Source organism: Lissotriton helveticus, chromosome 6, assembly GCF_964261635.1.
Source record: "Lissotriton helveticus chromosome 6, aLisHel1.1, whole genome shotgun sequence".
Lineage (NCBI taxonomy): Eukaryota > Metazoa > Chordata > Amphibia > Caudata > Salamandridae > Lissotriton > Lissotriton helveticus.
The window spans coordinates 1,466,711,158-1,466,730,767 of NC_136067.1; the positions used below are offsets into that span (position 1 = coordinate 1,466,711,158).

The 19,610-nt window shown below is 48.7% G+C and overlaps 1 protein-coding gene across 1 annotated transcript in view; it reads right to left on the minus strand.

Annotated features, from left to right (window-relative positions):
* Positions 1–12,813, minus strand: part of LOC144761792 (MFS-type transporter SLC18B1-like) — an 815,703-nt gene extending 802,890 nt beyond the window's left edge. Inside the window, exon 1 of the mRNA XM_078647042.1 lies at positions 12,662–12,813. Within this exon, the coding sequence (XP_078503168.1) occupies positions 12,662–12,704 (43 nt within the window). The 5' untranslated portion in view covers positions 12,705–12,813. The remainder of the gene's footprint in view (positions 1–12,661) is intronic.
* Positions 12,814–19,610: the final 6,797 nt, after the last annotated feature.

Genomic DNA, 19,610 nt, shown 5'->3' on the forward strand with positions numbered 1-19,610 from the left:
CAAGAAGAGCTTGAGGAGGGGTTGAGAGGCAGAATGTTAAGTATATAAAGTGTAATGACTCTAAAACTAACTCCTGGTAGGCTACAAATAAATAACACATCAGTGAGCCATATGGTCCTGTTGTGGTCATTACCCCCATGCGAGATTCCCTATTTCAGAGACTAATTGTTCTCTTGGCAGTCCCCCTTTTGGATCATTGGCGTGTGATCCAAGTCATTATAGAGAAGTCTGATCAAGGTAAACACAAAATCGTCACATTCTGAGCCAAATTCGTACACAGAACAGGTGGAACAGGTTTTTATGGATGCTAAAAGCAATTTAAATCTTCTCTCTTTATGCATGAGTGTTATTCAACAACACATATACAACTTATCATTAGGTAAACTATCCGCAATGATTATAGTACAACCTTCTTTCGTTCCTTCCAAGGTTCATGTGAACACCCCCCTTATCAGGTCAGCACTGGGCAGAGTGGATAAACTGCACTGTAACCACCCACACCTCTCACTGTTTCGACACCTTAACCATCCAGCACACCACATCACACACACATAAAAAGTACTAAAGCCAGGCACTTATTGCTCCTCCACCACTTACTCAAACCCCATCCACTTTCAACAAATGCAAAAGAGAAACAAACATCTCCACTTGCAGAAATGTTGCATCTTCCGTGCTACAACACATCAGCATTCAACTCAATTGCAACACAACATCAAAGCATAAGCTTACACCAACACCAATTTCACAAACACTCTCTGAGGCACACTCATCCTCCCGCAAAAGATGCATCAAATCTCTAATAAGCCTGTTTGCACAGGACACAGATTACAAGGAAAGCCACAATACTACCACTTTCAGTAGATGCACTCTACCTATTTCCTCACATTCTCATACACATGTGGAACAAATCTTGTTCAACAATAGTGCCACAACAACTATAAACTCATTGGATGACACTAAAGGCAACCCAGATATAAAATCCTCCTTCTGCAAAAGAAAGCACCTCCATCTAAACTGTATGCTGTTCAAGGAGCAAAAACAAATACAACATGTTTGATCCACTGATAGGTACAGAACTAGACATTCTATTCATCGCAGAAGCCTGGTTGGGAAAATATAGGATTACAATACTTCATGAAGCTAACCCAACTGGTTATCAAGCAATTACACACAACCAACATGGAAAGAAATGAGACAGGCTGGCTAGTATCTTAAATGATACAATAACAGTCACCAAGAAGGAAGAGGTGACAATGCAAGATTGTGAAGCTCCTCTTAATAAATGCAAACTCAGTTCCATTTTCACCTCCAACTTCCTCTTGCTCTGCAGACCACTGCCCGATGATGAAGCCTTTACAGATGCTTTCATGGACACTGTATCACATCTGTGAACCATACTCTCAAAATATGTGTACTCAATGAATTAACATTGGGTTCGAAAAACTAAATATGCCTCAGCCAAATGCCACTGCATTAGCGTTAAACACACAATTTTCAACAGATCCTCTCCGGACCTACGCACATAGATGATCATACATTGGATGACATTGTCTCCTCTTCTCCATACCAGAGGTAACTGTTTTTCAAAAAGTTTGAACAGTCAGATTGACTGAGAATCACATCATCACTTTTCACTCAAAATTATTTCAAACAAAATAAAGACGTTCTGCAATACCACAGCAACATACAGGCAATAGAACAAATTAAATACGCAAGAGTTGGGGTCTTAGCTAACCACACACAATTAGAAACATTAAACTCAGTAGAGAAACTCTTTGAATGGAAGACCAAAGCCGTTGACAAACTAATTCCAAAAAGAACTTCAAAGCAAAAGAAAAAGAAAGACCTTTGGATAAATGAAGTCTTAAAAAAGATCAAAAAGAAAAACTTCAACACGTCACCAGAGCTGGCACAAAGAACCTGTTTTTTTTTAAATATGTTTTATTGATTTTCACCCAACAAACAACTTACATTGGCCTCATAACAGTGCAGTGGTGCACTTCTTGATTTCTTGAATTCACATTTTTGGCTATGGCATATAGACAATACTCAATTTCAATGTCCGACAGTTTCCCCGCATATTTATCCCCTTGTGATACGCATTACCTAATGTACAGTTTTAGTCAGTTGCATTCTCTTTGTGTGTCCATGTGCCACCAGTTTGTTTAGTCAAGGCACCCATCCAGTTGCAAAACATACCCTCCCCTTTGACCCTCCCTAACCCTCTCCACCGGTGTGTTCGATATTACTGTCCTTCTAAAGTCATACTGTAGGTAAATTGGCCCAGGGCATATAGCTCCCTCTCATACTGGGTTGACTAAACTAGCCGGCGTCTTTCCTGATTTCGCTACAGTGTCTCCTGGAATGGTGAGGTACCCCTATATGGTCTTCCTATTCATGGCGTCCCCGCCGGCGTATCTATTGACTCCCCATCCGACTCTGACTCAGGTGTCTGCAACAATGCCACCAAAGCTTCCCATGCTTGGGCAGCTTCCAATACCTTCTCGCAATTAGATCTCCTAGCTAGCTGAAACCGTACCCTTCTCTTGCTGCCCACCTGGTTAACTCTACCTTCCAGTGCTCAACGCTGGGTCGTTGCCTGGATTTCCAATTCTTCGTTAATTCCCTTTTAGCTAGGATCAGCCCTAAGTCCAGGAACTTATTTGTGACTTTTGTCTTGTTCGTATGGGGAAACCAATGTAGCATGCATGCGCCCATGTTTGGGTCTATCTGCCTGTCCGTCACCCCACATAATATATCAACCACTTCCTCCCAATATGTTCCTAATTGCGAGCAACTCCACATCATGTGAATAAATTCTTCTTCTTCTTAGTTGCATCGTGGGCATCTGGCTGTGTCTACATTAAGATATTTATCAATTTGCGCCAGAGTCAGGTATGCCCTGTGCAATATATAAAAATGAATGAGCTGAAACCTGGAATTGCGCCGACTCTTCCACGCCCTCTCTACTATTCTGGTCCACGCCGTGTCAGGAATTTCTTTACCCAGGTCGGCTTCCCATTTCCCTTGTAATTGGCTTAACAGCTGCCTCCCTTCCTCCCCCATCCTTCAGTTTAAACATGTTATTGCCATTAAATCCCTGCCGCCATCACTACATACTGGCACGTTAGAAATGTCTGCGGCTCAGCTAAACCATTGGATTGCCATTGTTAGGGCTGAATGCAGCAAGAAATCACCCCTGGGTAGGTCGTAGCGGTCTAGCAATGTCTAGTAAGGCAAAAGTGCACCCTCTTCATACAGGTCCCCTATCATTTTCACTCCCTGTTCTTCCCATGCAGCTAATGCATCCCAATCTCCCTCATGTGGAAGCGCTGTGCACATGCCCAGTGGAATCTCCGGCGCGTATGGCCGTAGAACCCCACTTTATTCCGGTTACAACATAATCTCAGCGTCCGCTCTTCATGCGTTAACGTGTCGAGCCGCAATCGCTGACCAAGTATAATAAATGATGAGACGTGACAAGGTATCCACCGGCCCTCCGGCCTGTATGGGCCCCTGAATTCCCTTGCCACTGCCTGGCTAAACAACTGCAGCTGGGCTGCCAAATAGCATTGTTCAGAGCCCATCCCCCTTCCGCTCTGGGTCGCATCATCGTGGTCAAGGCCACTTGACGTCTGCCGCTCCCCCATATAAACTCCCCCACTAAGGATCAGAGCCTATTGAAGAACGGGCCTGGTATCCAAATCGGTAGCGTCCTGAAGTAGTACAACAACCAAAGCAAGGCCACCATCTTCAGAAGTGCCACTCGGCCCGCCACCGAGATTGGCAGCGTGCTCCAAAATGTTACACTCCCTTTAATCCCTCTAATTGCTCTCCCTATATTACCCTCCAGCAGATCCACCAGCTTATGGTAGATGTGGGTCCCCAGATAAGGTAAATAGCGTGGTTCCCATCTTATACCTCCCGTTTGGTGAGGTTTCTCCCTCGTCTGCCTTACAGGGAACAGGCAAGTCTTATAACCAGTTCACCTGAAACCCTGACGCCTCAACCAACCCACGCAGCAGCATTGTCACCCCAGTCAAGGATTCTGCTGTGTTAGCCAGATACATGAGTAAATCATCTGCATAAAGCGAGATATACTGCGTGTCTCCTCTCAAGTCCAGGCCAATATAATGTTTCCCCGTTCTGGCGTGCACCGCTAGTGGATCGATTGCTAATGCGAACAGCAGCGGAGACAAAGAACAGATGTTAATAGAACTAGGTTGCAGGAATTTACATGTCAACAGTTAAATACAGAGTAGGAGTTAAACCGTTGCAAGGAAAGGATGTAAAGGGTGTGGACATTTTAGGGGTGCGTGTAATTGAAAGAAGGTGAATCAATGTATGGTGAGGCTTAGTTTTCTAAGGCAAAGGCCTAGTGTATTTTGTGATGTGCACCTGTCCTCAATAAAGCAGCCTTTTCCACACAAATTAGCATATGTGTAGTCTGTGCTGCTCCCCTTTGGGCCAAGGGGCACTGACCTTGTCCATGTCGGACACCTCCATGTTGCTTGACCTGGGGAGCAGATCATGCTCTAAGACAGCAGCAGATCCATGTCTAACAACACCTGTCCAGTCACTTGCACAATGCGGGGGTCCCACAGCCCTATCCAGCCAAGAGCACTGTTAAAGCAAAAGACACACAATTGATGAACGGAATGCAGAACAAATCAAAACATTCACCCCCAGTCAAGAGATCTGGCTTAAATCCTATATTATTTTGCTAACCATGCCACCCCAGTTTAGACCTGGCCATATGCAAATCAGTCTTGACCCTGTGCCTCATGAGAACAGTCCAGCCCGAACTGCCAAGCCAGGTCCTCACTGGACCGGAAACAAGCATCCTAGGACCGGTTTCGGGGTTTCACCCCTCTTCAGCCAGGATAAACCCCGAAACCGATCCTAGGATGCTTGTTTCCAGCCCAGGGAGGACCTGGCCTGGCAGTTCGGGCTAGACTGTTCCCATTGGGTGCAGAGTCTAGACTGATTTGCATATGGCTGGGTCCAAACTGGAATGGCATGGTGAACAAAAAAACTATGGATTTAGGCCCAGATCTCTGTACTTGGGTGAATGTATGACATTGTTCTGCATTCTGTCCATCAATAGTTCTTTTTGCATTTGTCACCCCGAGTAGGACGGGTATGCTCAGACGTGAGTCCCGTGCTCTCCATGCCACTGGAATCAAGCTATCATGGCTGAATATGGGTGAAACCCCGAAACCGGTCCTAAGATGCTTGCTTCCAGTCCAGGGAGGACCTGGCCTGGCAGTTCGGAATGGACTACTCTCATTGGGCGCAGGTTCAAGATTGATTTGCATATGGCTGGGTCCAAACTGGAATGGCATGATGAGCACAAAAACGATGGATTTAGGCCCAGATCGCTGTACTGGGGTGAATGTATGACATTGTTCTGCATTCTGTCCATCAATAGTTCTTTTTGCGAGAGCACTGTTAAAAGCAGCACTGCCAGCCAGCTAAATGTATTAGTCATCTGCCACTGCAAGACTTATCCGACTGAGGGCATTGTGGCGAGGGTGCTGTCATATGAAATCTGTCCTGTGATTTTTGAGATAGCCCAATAATGCACCATGCCCACAGATGGTGGCTGAGCAGAAGGCAGCTGAGGGGAAAGTCAGCCTCTATATTGCAAAGACCATCAAGAAATTCCATGTTTCCAGCTACTCACCAGAAACCAGCCATTGCTCTAACATGCAGTTGATACTTTCTTTAGGTATGGAGTCTGTTTCTAGTTACAATCTTATAGCCATCAACCGAGACATTGAAATATGTGGAAATAACTGGTTAGTTAACCATATTTTACTTAAAAGTAATATATAAGATTTGTGTTTTTCCCGATTATAGGCTGATAGAGAACTAGTATTCAACAGTGACTGACTTCAGGGAGCACATTGTTTTAAGCGTTCATCAGTCCTGGCCAGCGCCAAGAACCACAGAGGCAAGCTCTGCAGTTGGCCTCGCAGAGGACAGCACTGACACAGTTTTGCAATGCAAGAGCAGTACTGCGGGCCTCGCGCCTCAGTCTTCAATCAGACTAGCACACAGTCTGATGCCCAGTGGCCCCCAGAATAGCCCCACTGTAAAAGACACTCTGTGATGGCTCAGCCTGGCAGTCACTTGAACAGGGGAGTCCAATAGAGCACTGGCGCCTTTGAAGCCAATATCCGAGTGCAGGGGTGGCTCATCTGTTAAGGGTGAGCAGTGTCACCCCACTAACTAAACTTCCCCCAGAGATGGAAAAATAAAATGGCAATAAACTTCATGCATTACCGTTATATTTTTCAAAACCCTGTCCTGAGCCGAGCATCAGGAAGCGGGGTGGGGCTTTGTGCTTTTCTGATGCTGCCAGTAAGGCAAAAACAACAGTTGATGGACAGAATGCAGAACAATGTCATACATTCACCCCAGTACAGAGATCTGGGCCTAAATCCATCCTATTTTTGCTCACACCACCCCAGTTCAGACATGGCCATATGCAAATCAGCCTTGACCCTGGGCCTCATGGGAACAGTCCAGCCCGAACTGCCAAGCCATGTCTTCCCTGGACCAGAATCAACCATCCTAGGACCGGTTTCTGGCTATCAGCCGTCATCAGCCAGAATAGCTTAACTCCAGTGGCGTGGAGAGAACGGGACTCACGTCTGAGCATACCCGTCCCACTCGGGGTGACAAATGCAAAAACAACAGGTGATGGACAGTTTGATTTGCTCAAATGCTCCGTCCATCATCCCCTTTTGTATCGCTTTGTTTGCCCTGAGTTGGTAGGGTATGCTCAGACGTGAGTCCCTTGCTCACTTTGCCACTGGATTCAAGCTAGCCTGGCTGATGACGGCTGAAATGCCAGAAACCAGTCCCAGGATGCTTGTTTCCAGTCCAGGGAAGACATGGCTTTGGCAGTTCGGGCTGGACGGTTCCCATGAGGCACAAGGTCAGACTGATTTGCATATGGCCATGTCTGTACTGGGGTGGCGAAGTGAGCTAAAGAATGGTGATGGATTAAACCCTGATCTTTTGACTGGGTGTGTGTGTTTGATTGGTTTGGATGCTCCGTCCATCACCACCCCCTTTTGTACCGCTTTGGCCGCCATAAGTGTGGCAGGGTATGCTCAGACGTGAGTCCCTTGCTCACTTTGCCACTGGATTCAAGCAAGCCGGGCTGAAGACGGCTGGAATGCCAGAAACCGGTCCTCGGAAGCTTGTTTCCGGTCCAGGGAAGGCATGGCTTGGCAGTTCGTGCTGGACTGTTCCCATGAGGCACAGGGTCAGACTGATTTGCATATAGCCATGTCTGAACTGGGGTGGCAGAGTGGGCTAAAGAACGGTGATGGGACAAACCCAGATCTTTTGACTGGGTGTGTGTGTTTGATTGGTTCGGATGCTCCGTCCATCACCACCCCCTTTTAAAAAATAGAGGCAGCATATTTAAATAGAGGAAGGCGAACGTGGTGTGTCACCTACAGCTATCTGCTGTTCTTGTCCTGCGCACGGCACTGGCTGTGGTCTGTTGTAGGGTGGGGCTGATGTCTGTCCAGTCAAGTCATTAGAAGTACTGGCAATCCCACAAGGTATGTTGTAGATGGCAGTGCACAGTGGCATCCCTTCGTCAGTGGCTGCTAAGCATCTCTTCCTGGCCTGAAGTGCCCATACTGAGAACCCCTAGAGGTGAGACTTACTGTTCTCACACTTGCACTGTTCTTTCTGAACTCTTCACTATGGGCTGAAAAGCCCATGTAATTTAAGAAGTGGAATACATAGAAGACCAAAGTCATACTAGTCATGACATCCTCAGAATTATAATAAAGGTATATCTGATTAATTTATTTGTGAATATACGTAAGGTTATCTGTGCAGCGATTAATGAAAGAACCCAGGAGTTTATCTTTGTTTTTGAAGCTGTATTCAAAAGGTGTATAAAACAGTATTTAAAGGTGCAAACTGTCCCTTTATGAATGTTCTTCATGTTATTTCTAAAGAGGAGGAAGTTGTGTGGGTCACTTTCCAGTCGCTGCAAGGGGGAGAGGGGACACATACCTAAATAAAAACGTGGCAAATGACTTCTGCAGCTGCTGCAGCCATCCTTAAGGATTATAGGCAGCAATTCCATTACACCCTGGTGGGAACTATGAAAGAAAGCGGACAAATGGCATTGCAAGTCTAAATTGTTTTCTATGATCCCATGCTTTGTCTGGGGGGGGCGGCGTGGTGTTCTGTTAATATGGCAATGTTCATTTTTCATTTTGCTAAAAATACCCAATCATGCTTCGCATCCAGACATTCAAAGTAAATTATGAATGCCCCCATTTCTGTTTTTTTATGTAATCGTGTGACTATTAGGCAATATTTGAAGTGGTTATGTTCTGTAGAGATGATGTTCGGCAACCACTCGCTTGCTTTATTTCAATTTAGGTAATATGTGATTGTCTATTACAGACATTTCGTAACAAAATGTGTTTATGTTACATGCAACAGCCATAAAAAAGGTTTCTTTAATATCAAATCAGGAGCTTACATATGAGAAATGTCAGATTGTCACAGAGATTATTTGCAGTTAATATTAGTGAGTTGCTGCTGTGTAACCATATTTAAAACACACATCCTATCCCTGAATATTACATGTAAACATAATTAAATTTGGACGAGTGTGCCTGTGCACTGTCTCTGACATGGCCAACGAGGTCATGATAGTGCTGAAACTGGATCATACATTTAAAACTGTCCCTAACAGGGGCCCCCCAAAAATGCTTGGCCCAGGGCCTCCAAAATCCTTAAAATGTCCCTGGGGCCATCTGTAAATACGATGGTCATAGTTACCAAGTGTGCCAGCATGTCTAGGCCCATCATGGAAAAGACATTTCCATTTCTCTTTGTATTACAAGTGTGCTCACATCCCATTCCCTAAACATGAAAAATTACCTTACTGAAAGAGTATCATGCTGCAGAAAGAAACACTACATCTACAGATATATTTCATCTATAAATTTTTGGGTACATTAAGATGGGCGAATTCTGAATTGGCCGAAATTCACAGAATTCGAAGCTGGTAGAACCCACAAAGCATTTTTCAAACGCGAGCTTGTGGTTTGTGCGATGCATAGTGAGTAGTCTGGCATTTATTTTAACTACACTACTCCAACATGTAAGAGAAATTAGTAGTAGTCAGAAGTACTACACATGATTGCACCTACTTCCTCTTCCGTGGACTGCCTATTGACAAATAGCAAATATTCTTACTTCATGTCATCAAGAATGGTACAACAAGATGAGCAGCGCGACAAAGCCTACATTTTAATCAAATGCCTGTATTTTTTAAACGTATTATTCATTCACATGGTAGGTAATAATGCCTATCCCCTATGTTATTTACCACAAAATACTCATGTAAAATATGTTGTATGAACTGGGGCGTAAATAATGTCTCCCTAGCACAGTGGCCTGGAATCCTGGAGTTAATTGGGTTGTAATGATGATTCAGTGACTTATTATCGAGGGACATAATATAAAATGCCCAAAATATCGACTCCAAAATATCGAAGGACAAAACATAGAATCCCTATCTACAAACAGGTAAGTATTAAAATATTGAATCCAAAATATAGATTGTTAAAAATTTAGTTACCTAAAATATCAATGTTTTTAAATATATTAAAAATTATATAAAATTAATTAAATATTATAAACAATTAAATAAACCAACTTAAAATAATGTAATAAATCTTAAAATATAAAAATAATAAATGTAATGTAAAAAAAAGTGGAGAATTTGTTGGTTAGCGAGAGGGTAAAAATTACTATTTCTACTTCAGTGAGTGCAACAGTAGGGAATGCGTTGGATAGCGTAGGGGTAAAATTACTATTCCCATTCCAGTAAGTGCAACAGTAGGGAAAACATTGGATAGCGTAGGGGTAAAAATTACTATTCCCACTCTAAAGAGTGCAACAGTAGGAAAAGCGGGGGATAGCGGGGGGGGTATAAATGACTATTCCCACTCCAGAGAGTGCAACAGTAGGGAAAGCGTTGGATAGTGGGAGGGTAAAAATTACTATTCCCACTCCAGTGAGTGCAAAAGTAGGGAAACCGTTGGATAGCGTAGGGGTAAAAATTACTATTCACACTCCAAAGAGTGCAACAGTAGGGAAAGCGTAGGATAGAGGGGGGGTCAAAATTACTATTCCCACTCCAGAGAGTGCAACAGTAGGGAAAGCGTTTTATAGCGGGAGGGTCAAAATTACTATTCCAACTCCAATGAGTGCAACAGTAGGGAAAGGGTTGGATAGCGTAGGGGTAAAAATTACTATTCCAACTCCAGTGAGAGCAACAGTAGGGAAAGCGTTGGATAGCGGAGGGGTAAAAATTACTATTCCCACTCCAAAGAGTGCAACAGTAGGGAAAGCGTTGGATAGCGGGAGGGTAAAAATTACTATTCCCACTCCAGTGAGTGCAACAGTGGGGAAAGCGTTGGATAACATAGGGGTAAAAATTACTATTCCCACTCCAGTGAGTTCAACAGTAGGTAAAGCGTTGGATTGCGTAGGGGTAAAATTTGCTATTCCCACTCCAGAGAGTGCAACTGTAGGGAAAGTAATGATTTAATATTAAAATAAAATAAAATTAATTACCCATACCAATAAAAAAAATTAATTACAAATAAGTACCAATTAATACAAAATAATTACCAATTAAAAAACTAATTAATAAAAAAATAATTACCAATTAATAATTAATGTATAATTAATTATTAATTGGTAATTAATTTTTATTAAATATTAATTAGTTTTTTAATTGGTAATTGATTTGTATTAATTGGTACTTATTTGTAATTAATTTTTTTATTGGTATGGGTAATTAATTTCATTTTGTTTTAATATTAAATCATTACATACAAATAAAATGTTATATTTACTTTATTACAATTAAATTACTTCCCACACTATTCACCTATAAACCCACAACCCGCTCCAAATATTAAATAATACAATTAACATAATTGACAATTAATCAATTAATACAAATTATTTACCAATTAATAAAAATGAATTACCAATTAATAATTAATGTTCAAGCAAGTAATTATCAATACATATAAATAAAAATCATTTTTAACTTTATTACAATTAAATCACTTCTCACCCTATTCCCCTATAAACCCATAACTCACTCCAAATAAATACAATTAACATAATTATCAAATAATCAATTAATACAAATGATTTACCAATTAATAAAAAATAATTAATAATTAATAAAAAATTAATTACCGATTAAAACTTAATTTTCAATCAATTAATTATCAATACATATAAATGAAATTATTTAATTTACTATAATTAAATTACTTCCCACACTATTCCCCTATAAACCCACAATCCGCTACAGAATTAAATTACGCAAAAATTAAATTACATAACATTCATTACTTAAAAAAAATGTAAACATACATTACAAAATCAATACATAATTTTAATACATATACTACCATAATAACACTAAAAAATGTCGATATTATGGAAATCGATATTTTTAATTCGATATTATGGAATTCGATAATTCATACCCTAAATTCGATATTCTGGGCTGTCTATATTTAGTAATTCGATATTTTGGGCAGTCTATATTTTGGATTCGATATTTAGGGTGTTCATCTGTAATGATGGAACACAACACTGCCTGGCTTCCTTGAATTTGAAATACACTTCAGGCATTTTTATTAACAGTTGGCATTAATGATGACAATCACTTCCGTGAAGCTGCTAGGGGTTGACAGTGATTTGTGGTTTTCAGAGCTGCTTCACTCATACGACCCTCAAGATGGAGAGGGTCAGCCTGAATCACGGTGTGTGCTTTTGTCACCCACTCACATTTATTTCAGCTTTTAATGATGTTTTTGTCCTGCTTACTAATTAAGACATGATTGTAGAAATTAAAATTGCTTTCTCAGTTCATGCTATTATCATGCACACCCTTGACAGTCGCAAGTGTGTGGCATGTAGATAATTCACTAGTTTATCTCTCATGGGGCTGGCAGGATCCTGAGTTATATCTTGTGTACTCCTCATGCATTATTGTCAGTCGAGTCAGTGAAGTTACAGGTTTGGGTTTGCCTTTAAAAGTTTCAAGTTATTGTCTATCAATGTAAATTCTAATTCAGACCCTAAATAGTTATTTGTTATTCAGCAATAAGCAAGTGAATAGGACCACTCCCTGGCATTGTTCTGATTGTTGTCGCAGTTAAATAATCTGCTCTTGACAATAATGTAACAAATGGTGTAGTTTAAATATTAAGAGTATTTCCCACTTTCTTATTAAAACTTTGAATGAGAGGCATTCCATTAAATGTTGGCGGTTTCATATAAAAATATAACAGATTATTGGGTGGTGGGGAAAGAGGTAGGTGGTGGGCTGGGCCACTGTGAGGGGGCTCCCCTCAATGTACTTTGCAGGGGGCCCCCTCAAGTTTCGTTACGCCACTGCATATGCAGTGTGAAAATTTGGCAGCTATGAATAGGATATGGCCAGTTCAGATGCCCTTCCCTCGACACCTCGCTGCTATACTACTGATGCAACACTGTGACAGTAGAGGAGGAATAAATGAAACGTATGGGCGCTCAGGTGCACGCTTGCTCGGAAATGATGCCCGGATGTTACCTTCGAGGTCGCCTGTTTCGGGTCCTGTTTCCGCACCGTCCATGGCAACAGGTCTGCAGGGACGGCGAGGAGCGTTCAGATGCCTTTTCCTGGTTGTGTGGAGAATGCGTAGACGCCGCGTTTCACCCTCTCCCGGCTGCACAACAACTACTCCCCTCTTGGAACCTTCACTTGGACAGGACAGCCTGCAGCTGGGACACGAAAACTACCGCCTCAGTCCCAGCAGAGGGCAGCACTGAAAGCAGGACTGCCTCGGGTACAATCGCAGGCAATAGGAATAATTCACTGTATGAACTTAAATGAAGTTCGAAATGTGCGCTCTTCTTCAAATTAAACGTTAATTGATTTGTACAAACTACTTAGTTATTATACATATATACATCGGGTAAATACGTACTTATATTAATTAAGCATGGTGAGACTCACCTGGATCACTTTATGAGATCGTTTTACCTGAATTTAATTTCACAAAGTCGTGGCAACAAATTAAAAGTGTTTCCCATTAGCGAAACAGATAGGTAAACAAGCATTTGCTTTGCGATAGGTCTCGCATTTGTTAAAGTTAGAGCTGTTGCAATTGAAAATGACAATGTTTTTTACTTGTTTTTTTTTTATTTGCAGTGGAGTAATTATATTTGCACAGCGCTATCCATGGGTATATAATAGCACTAGTAAGAAACATTGTCATTTTTAACGCCAACAGCTCTAACTGTAGCAAATGCGAGACCTATTGCATTACAAATGTTTGTTAGGGAAGGTAGCGAGCAGGACCAGCAAAGTAAGTAAACTGAAATATATGGACGCGAACCGGTAATGAGTAGATTCTGGTACATCCTAATGCCACCCTAGTATAATATTGTACTGCTTTGTTTGGTGAAATTAGAAAGCAGGACCAGTAGAGCGAGCAGACACACAAATAAAGTGGAGAGGGCAGGCTGCGGGGCAGAACCGAATGAGTTGCTGTACCCTTACTGCCATTCTAGTGCCATTGTTTAATGCTTTGTTTAGGGAGATGGATAGTAGATCTAGCAGAGTAGGACACTCTTATAGCAAGCATTGGCAAATACAATAGGCCAGGCCTAGGCAAACTCACTGTGTTTTTGTGCAAAGGTGCAGTATGCAAAAAAAAGGAAAACAATATGAAAACATAATAATAAAATTGTCCGGGCATTGCATGGCGCTCGTTTTTCAGGCGACTGTTCTCAATCAATCAGAGCATTTGTATAGCGCACTACTCACCCGGAGGGTCTCAAGGCGCTGGGGGGGGGGTCCGCTACTGCTCGAACAGCCAGGTCTTGAGCTGCTTCCTGAAGGCGAGGTGGTCCTGGGTCAGGCGGAGGTGGGTCGGAAGGGAGTTCCAAGTCTTGGCGGCCAGGTAGGAGAAGGACCTTCCTCCTGTGGTGGCTCTTCGGATGCGGGGGACGGCGGCGAGGGCGTGGCTGGTCGATCGAAGCTGGCGCGTGGGAGCGTAGAAGTTGAGGCGGCTGTTGAGGTATCCTGGTCCTTGGTTGTGTAGGGCTTTGTGTGCGTGGGTGAGGAGCCGGAAGGTGATTCTCTTGTTGACCGGGAGCCAGTGCAGGTCTCTCAGGTGTCCGGAGATGTGGCTGCGGCGGGGGATGTCCAGGATGAGTCGTGCTGAGGTGTTCTGGATCCGCTGGAGTCTCTTCTGGAGTTTGGCGGTGGTTCCGGCGTAGAGGGAGTTACCGTAGTCCAGACGGCTGGTGACGAGGGCCTGGGTGACCGTCTTCCTGGTCTCGGTGGGGATCCATCGGAAGATCTTGCGTAGCATTCGCAGGATGTTGAAGCACGACGAGGAGACGGCGTTGACTTGTCTGGTCATAGAGAGGGTGGAGTCCAGGATGAAGCCCAGGTTGCGTGCGTGGTCAGTTGGTTTTGGTGCGCTGCCCAGGGCGGGGGGCCACCAGGAGTCGTCCCAGGCGGAGGGTGAGGATCCCAGGATGAGGACTTCCGTCTTGTCCGAGTTCAGTTTCAGGCGGCTGTTCGACATCCATTTGGCTACGTCTGTCATCCCTTCGTGCAGGTTGGCTCTGGCGGTGGCGGGGTCGTTGGTGAGGGAGAGGATCAGCTGGGTGTCGTCGGCGTAGGAGATGATGTTCAGGTTGTGCTGGCGTGCGACGTCTGCGAGGGGGCTCATGTAGACGTTGAAGAGAGTTGGGCTGAGCGAGGAGCCTTGAGGAACGCCGCAGATGACTTCGGTGGCCTCCGATCTGAACGGGGGGAGGCGGACTCTCTGTGTCCTTCCGGCGAGGAAGGAGGTGATCCACTCCAGTGCCTTCTCCTGGATTCCGACGTTGCTGAGGCGCTGTACTAGGGTACGGTGGCAGACAGTGTCGAAGGCCGCGGAGAGGTCCAGGAGGATGAGGGCCGCTGTTTCTCCGTTGTCGAGCAGGGCTCGGATGTCATCTGTAGCTGCGATCAGGGCGGTCTCGGTGCTGTGGTTGGCCCGGAAGCCAGACTGCGAGAGGTCGAGGGAGCCGTTCATCTCGAGGAAGGCGGCCAGTTGCTTGTTGACGGTCTTCTCGATGACTTTGGCCGGAAACGGGAGCAGCGAGATGGGGCGGTAGTTCTTGAGGTCGGTGGGGTCTGCTGATGGTTTCTTGAGTAGAGCGCTGAGTTCGGCGTGCTTCCAGCTCTCCGGGAAGGTGGCGGTGTTGAAGGAGGTGTTGATGATGTCCCGCAGGTGGGGTGCGATGACAGCGTCGGCCTTGTTGAAGACGTGGTGAGGGCAGGGGTCTGTCGGAGATCCGGAGTGGATGGAGTTCATCGTGCGGATGGTGTCTTCGGTGCTGATCGGGGTCCAGGCGCGGAGGGTGGTGGTGGGGGGCGGTGGTTCGGTCGTGGCGTGCGTTGGTTGAGTGCTGAAGCTGTTGTGTATGTCCGCGATCTTGTTGTGGAAGTAGGAGGCGAGGGAGTTGCAGAGGTCTTGCGAAGGTGTGATGTCGTTGTTTCCGGCGTTGGGGTTGGAGAGCTCTTTCACGATGTTGAAGAGTTCCTTGCTGTTGTGTGCGTTGTTGTCCAGTCGTTCCTTGAATGCGGTTTTCTTGGTGGCGCGGATCAGCTGGTGGTGTTTTCGGGTGGCGAGCTTGAGGGCAGTCATGTTGTCCGGTGTTGGGTCTCTGCGCCAGGTTTTCTCGAGTGCTCTGCAGTTCTTCTTGGAGCTCTTGAGTTCGTCGTTAAACCATGGGGCTTTCTTGCTGCAGGGTCTGCTCGGCGGGGTCTTCAGCGGGGCGAGCTCGTCTGCGCAGTCGCTGATCCATTTCGTGAGGTTGGTGGCTGCTTGGCTGGGGTTCGTTGTGCTGGTGGGAGGGTTCTTGCTCAGGGAGGTAGTGAGCTGGTCTGCAGTGATCTTGTTCCAGCTTCTGCGGGGGGCCTGTTGCTGGTGATGGTGGAGCGTGGTCCTTCTGTAGCTGAAGTGGACGCAGCTGTGGTCCGTCCATTGGAGTCCCGTGGCGTGGCTGAAGGCGATGTCCTTGCTGGAAGAGAAGACCGGGTCGAGCGTGTGTCCAGCGTAGTGGGTGGGGGTGGTCACCAGTTGCTTGAGTCCGAGGTTGGCGAGGTTGTCCAGCAGGGTGGTGGTGTTGCGGTCGTTGTTGTTCTCCAGGTGGAAGTTGAGGTCCCCGAGGAGGATGTAGTCAGCGGAGAGGAGGGCGTGTGGACTGACGAAGTCGGCGATGTCCTCGCTGAATTGTGTGCGTGGTCCCGGGGGTCTGTAGATGAGGGTGCCTCTGAGGGTGGTCTTGGGGTTGACGTGGATCTGGAAGTGCAGGTGTTCGGCGGGTGCGAGGTTGTCGTCGGTGTTGGTCGTGATGCGGATGGTGTTCCTGTGGATGATGGCGATGCCTCCTCCTGTCTGGTTGACGCGGTCCCTCCGGATGATCTTGTAGCCGTCTGGGATGGCGATGTCGGGCGCTGAGGAGGCGTTCATCCAGGTTTCCGTGAGGAAGGCGACGTCTGGGGCTGTGGTGTCGAGCAGGTTCCAGAGCTCGATGGCGTGTCTGTGGACGGAGCGGGTGTTGAGCAGGATGCACTTCAGGTGGGTACTGCTGGAGTTCGGCTTGGTGGGTGCTGGTGCAGTGCAGGTCCGGGTGCAGGAGAACTTGCAGGACTGGCAGATGAAGGGTCCGTGGGTGCCTCTCGGGGTGGCTCGGTAGCAGCCCGGGGTTCGGCCGGTGTTGAGAGCGTTGAGTTCGGTGGAGTCGTAGGTTCGTCTGGTCGGCTTCCGGCGGGTGGGCTGGGGTCTGCGGGGGCCAGGGGTCCTGGCACTGGGCGCGGTCCAGGCGCGGACGGGCGCAGACGGGCTTACCTTTGGCGCACCTTCGGCGCTCAGTCGGTGCTCCCGCTGCGCGCGTCCGCTGCGCGGTCGCTGAGGGGGCGTCATAAGAAGGGAGCAGTGAGGGCGGGTCAGCTGGGAGGCGGGAGCGTCTTAGCCAATCGGCTGGCGGGGGGGCGTGTCTGCAGTCAGTGGCGGCGGGAAAACCGGGTGCGGGCTTCTCTGGCGGCCCTGCGGCGGCTGGGGCGCCGGGAGCAGGCGACGCTGGAGATTGGTCGGCACAGGAAGCAGGAGGGCGCAGGAGCGAGGATCGTGGGGCGACCAGGCCGGTGAGGGCGCAGTGGTTGCTCCTGAGCGGGAGAAGAGGTCCCCTTAAGAAGGGAGCAGTGAGGGCGGGTCAGCTGGGAGGCGGGAGCGTCTTAGCCAATCGGCTGGCGGGGGGGCGTGTCTGCAGTCAGTGGCGGCGGGAAAAGCGGGTGCGGGCTTCTCTGGCGGCCCTGCGGCGGCTGGGGCGCCGGGAGCAGGCGACGCTGGAGATCGGTCGGCACAGGAAGCAGGAGGGCGCAGGAGCAGGAGCGAGGATCGTGGGGCGACCAGGCCGGTGAGGGCGCAGTGGTTGCTCCTGAGCGGGAGAAGAGGGTCCCCTTAAGAAGGGAGCAGTGAGGGCGGGTCAGCTGGGAGGCGGGAGCGTCTTAGCCAATCGGCTGGCGGGGGGGCGTGTCTGCAGTCAGTGGCGGCGGGAAAACCGGGTGCGGGCTTCTCTGGCGGCCCTGCGGCGGCTGGGGCGCCGGGAGCAGGCGACGCTGGAGATCGGTCGGCACAGGAAGCAGGAGGGCGCAGGAGCAGGAGCGAGGATCGTGGGGCGACCAGGCCGGTGAGGGCGCAGTGGTTGCTCCTGAGCGGGAGAAGAGGGTCCCCTTAAGAAGGGAGCAGTGAGGGCGGGTCAGCTGGGAGGTGGGAGCGTCTTAGCCAATCGGCTGGCGGGGGGGCGTGTCTGCAGTCAGTGGCGGCGGGAAAACCGGGTGCGGGCTTCTCTGGCGGCCCTGCGGCGGCTGGGGCGCCGGGAGCAGGCGACGCTGGAGATCGGTCGGCACAGGAAGCAGGAGGGCGCAGGAGCGAGGATCGTGGGGCGACCAGGCCGGTGAGGGCGCAGTGGTTGCTCCTGAGCGGGAGAAGAGGGTCCCCTTAAGAAGGGAGCAGTGAGGGCGGGTCAGCTGGGAGGCGGGAGCGTCTTAGCCAATCGGCTGGCGGGGGGGCGTGTCTGCAGTCAGTGGCGGCGGGAAAACCGGGTGCGGGCTTCTCTGGCGGCCCTGCGGCGGCTGGGGCGCCGGGAGCAGGCGACGCTGGAGATCGGTCGGCACAGGAAGCAGGAGGGCGCAGGAGCAGGAGCGAGGATCGTGGGGCGACCAGGCCGGTGAGGGCGCAGTGGTTGCTCCTGAGCGGGAGAAGAGGGTCCCCTTAAGAAGGGAGCAGTGAGGGCGGGTCAGCTGGGAGGCGGGAGCGTCTTAGCCAATCGGCTGGCGGGGGGGCGTGTCTGCAGTCAGTGGCGGCGGGAAAACCGGGTGCGGGCTTCTCTGGCGGCCCTGCGGCGGCTGGGGCGCCGGGAGCAGGCGACGCTGGAGATCGGTCGGCACAGGAAGCAGGAGGGCGCAGGAGCAGGAGCGAGGATCGTGGGGCGACCAGGCCGGTGAGGGCGCAGTGGTTGCTCCTGAGCGGGAGAAGAGGGTCCCCTTAAGAAGGGAGCAGTGAGGGCGGGTCAGCTGGGAGGTGGGAGCGTCTTAGCCAATCGGCTGGCGGGGGGGCGTGTCTGCAGTCAGTGGCGGCGGGAAAACCGGGTGCGGGCTTCTCTGGCGGCCCTGCGGCGGCTGGGGCGCTGGGAGCAGGCGACGCTGGAGATCGGTCGGCACAGGAAGCAGGAGGGCACAGGAGCGAGGATCGTGGGGCGACCAGGCCGGTGAGGGCGCAGTGGTTGCTCCTGAGCGGGAGAAGAGGGTCCCCTTAAGAAGGGAGCAGTGAGGGCGGGTCAGCTGGGAGGCGGGAGCGTCTTAGCCAATCGGCTGGCGGGGGGGCGTGTCTGCAGTCAGTGGCGGCGGGAAAACCGGGTGCGGGCTTCTCTGGCGGCCCTGCGGCGGCTGGGGCACCGGGAGCAGGCGACGCTGGAGATCGGTCGGCACAGGAAGCAGGAGGGCGCAGGAGCAGGAGCAAGGATCGTGGGGCGACCAGGCCGGTGAGGGCGCAGTGGTTGCTCCTGAGCGGGAGAAGAGGGTCCCCTTAAGAAGGGAGCAGTGAGGGCGGGTCAGCTGGGAGGCGGGAGCGTCTTAGCCAATCGGCTGGCGGGGGGGCGTGTCTGCAGTCAGTGGCGGCGGGAAAACCGGGTGCGGGCTTCTCTGGCGGCCCTGCGGCGGCTGGGGCGCCGGGAGCAGGCGACGCTGGAGATCGGTCGGCACAGGAAGCAGGAGGGCGCAGGAGCAGGAGCGAGGATCGTGGGGCGACCAGGCCGGTGAGGGCGCAGTGGTTGCTCATGTAATTAGAGTAAGGGATGTCACTCAGACTGCAAGAGGCAATGGATGAAGTGGGATGACCGATTCCCCAATGGTGTATGCTGTGATTTATAGAAGCAAAATATGAATAACCCTTGGAAAGACCAGAGCCTGAAGT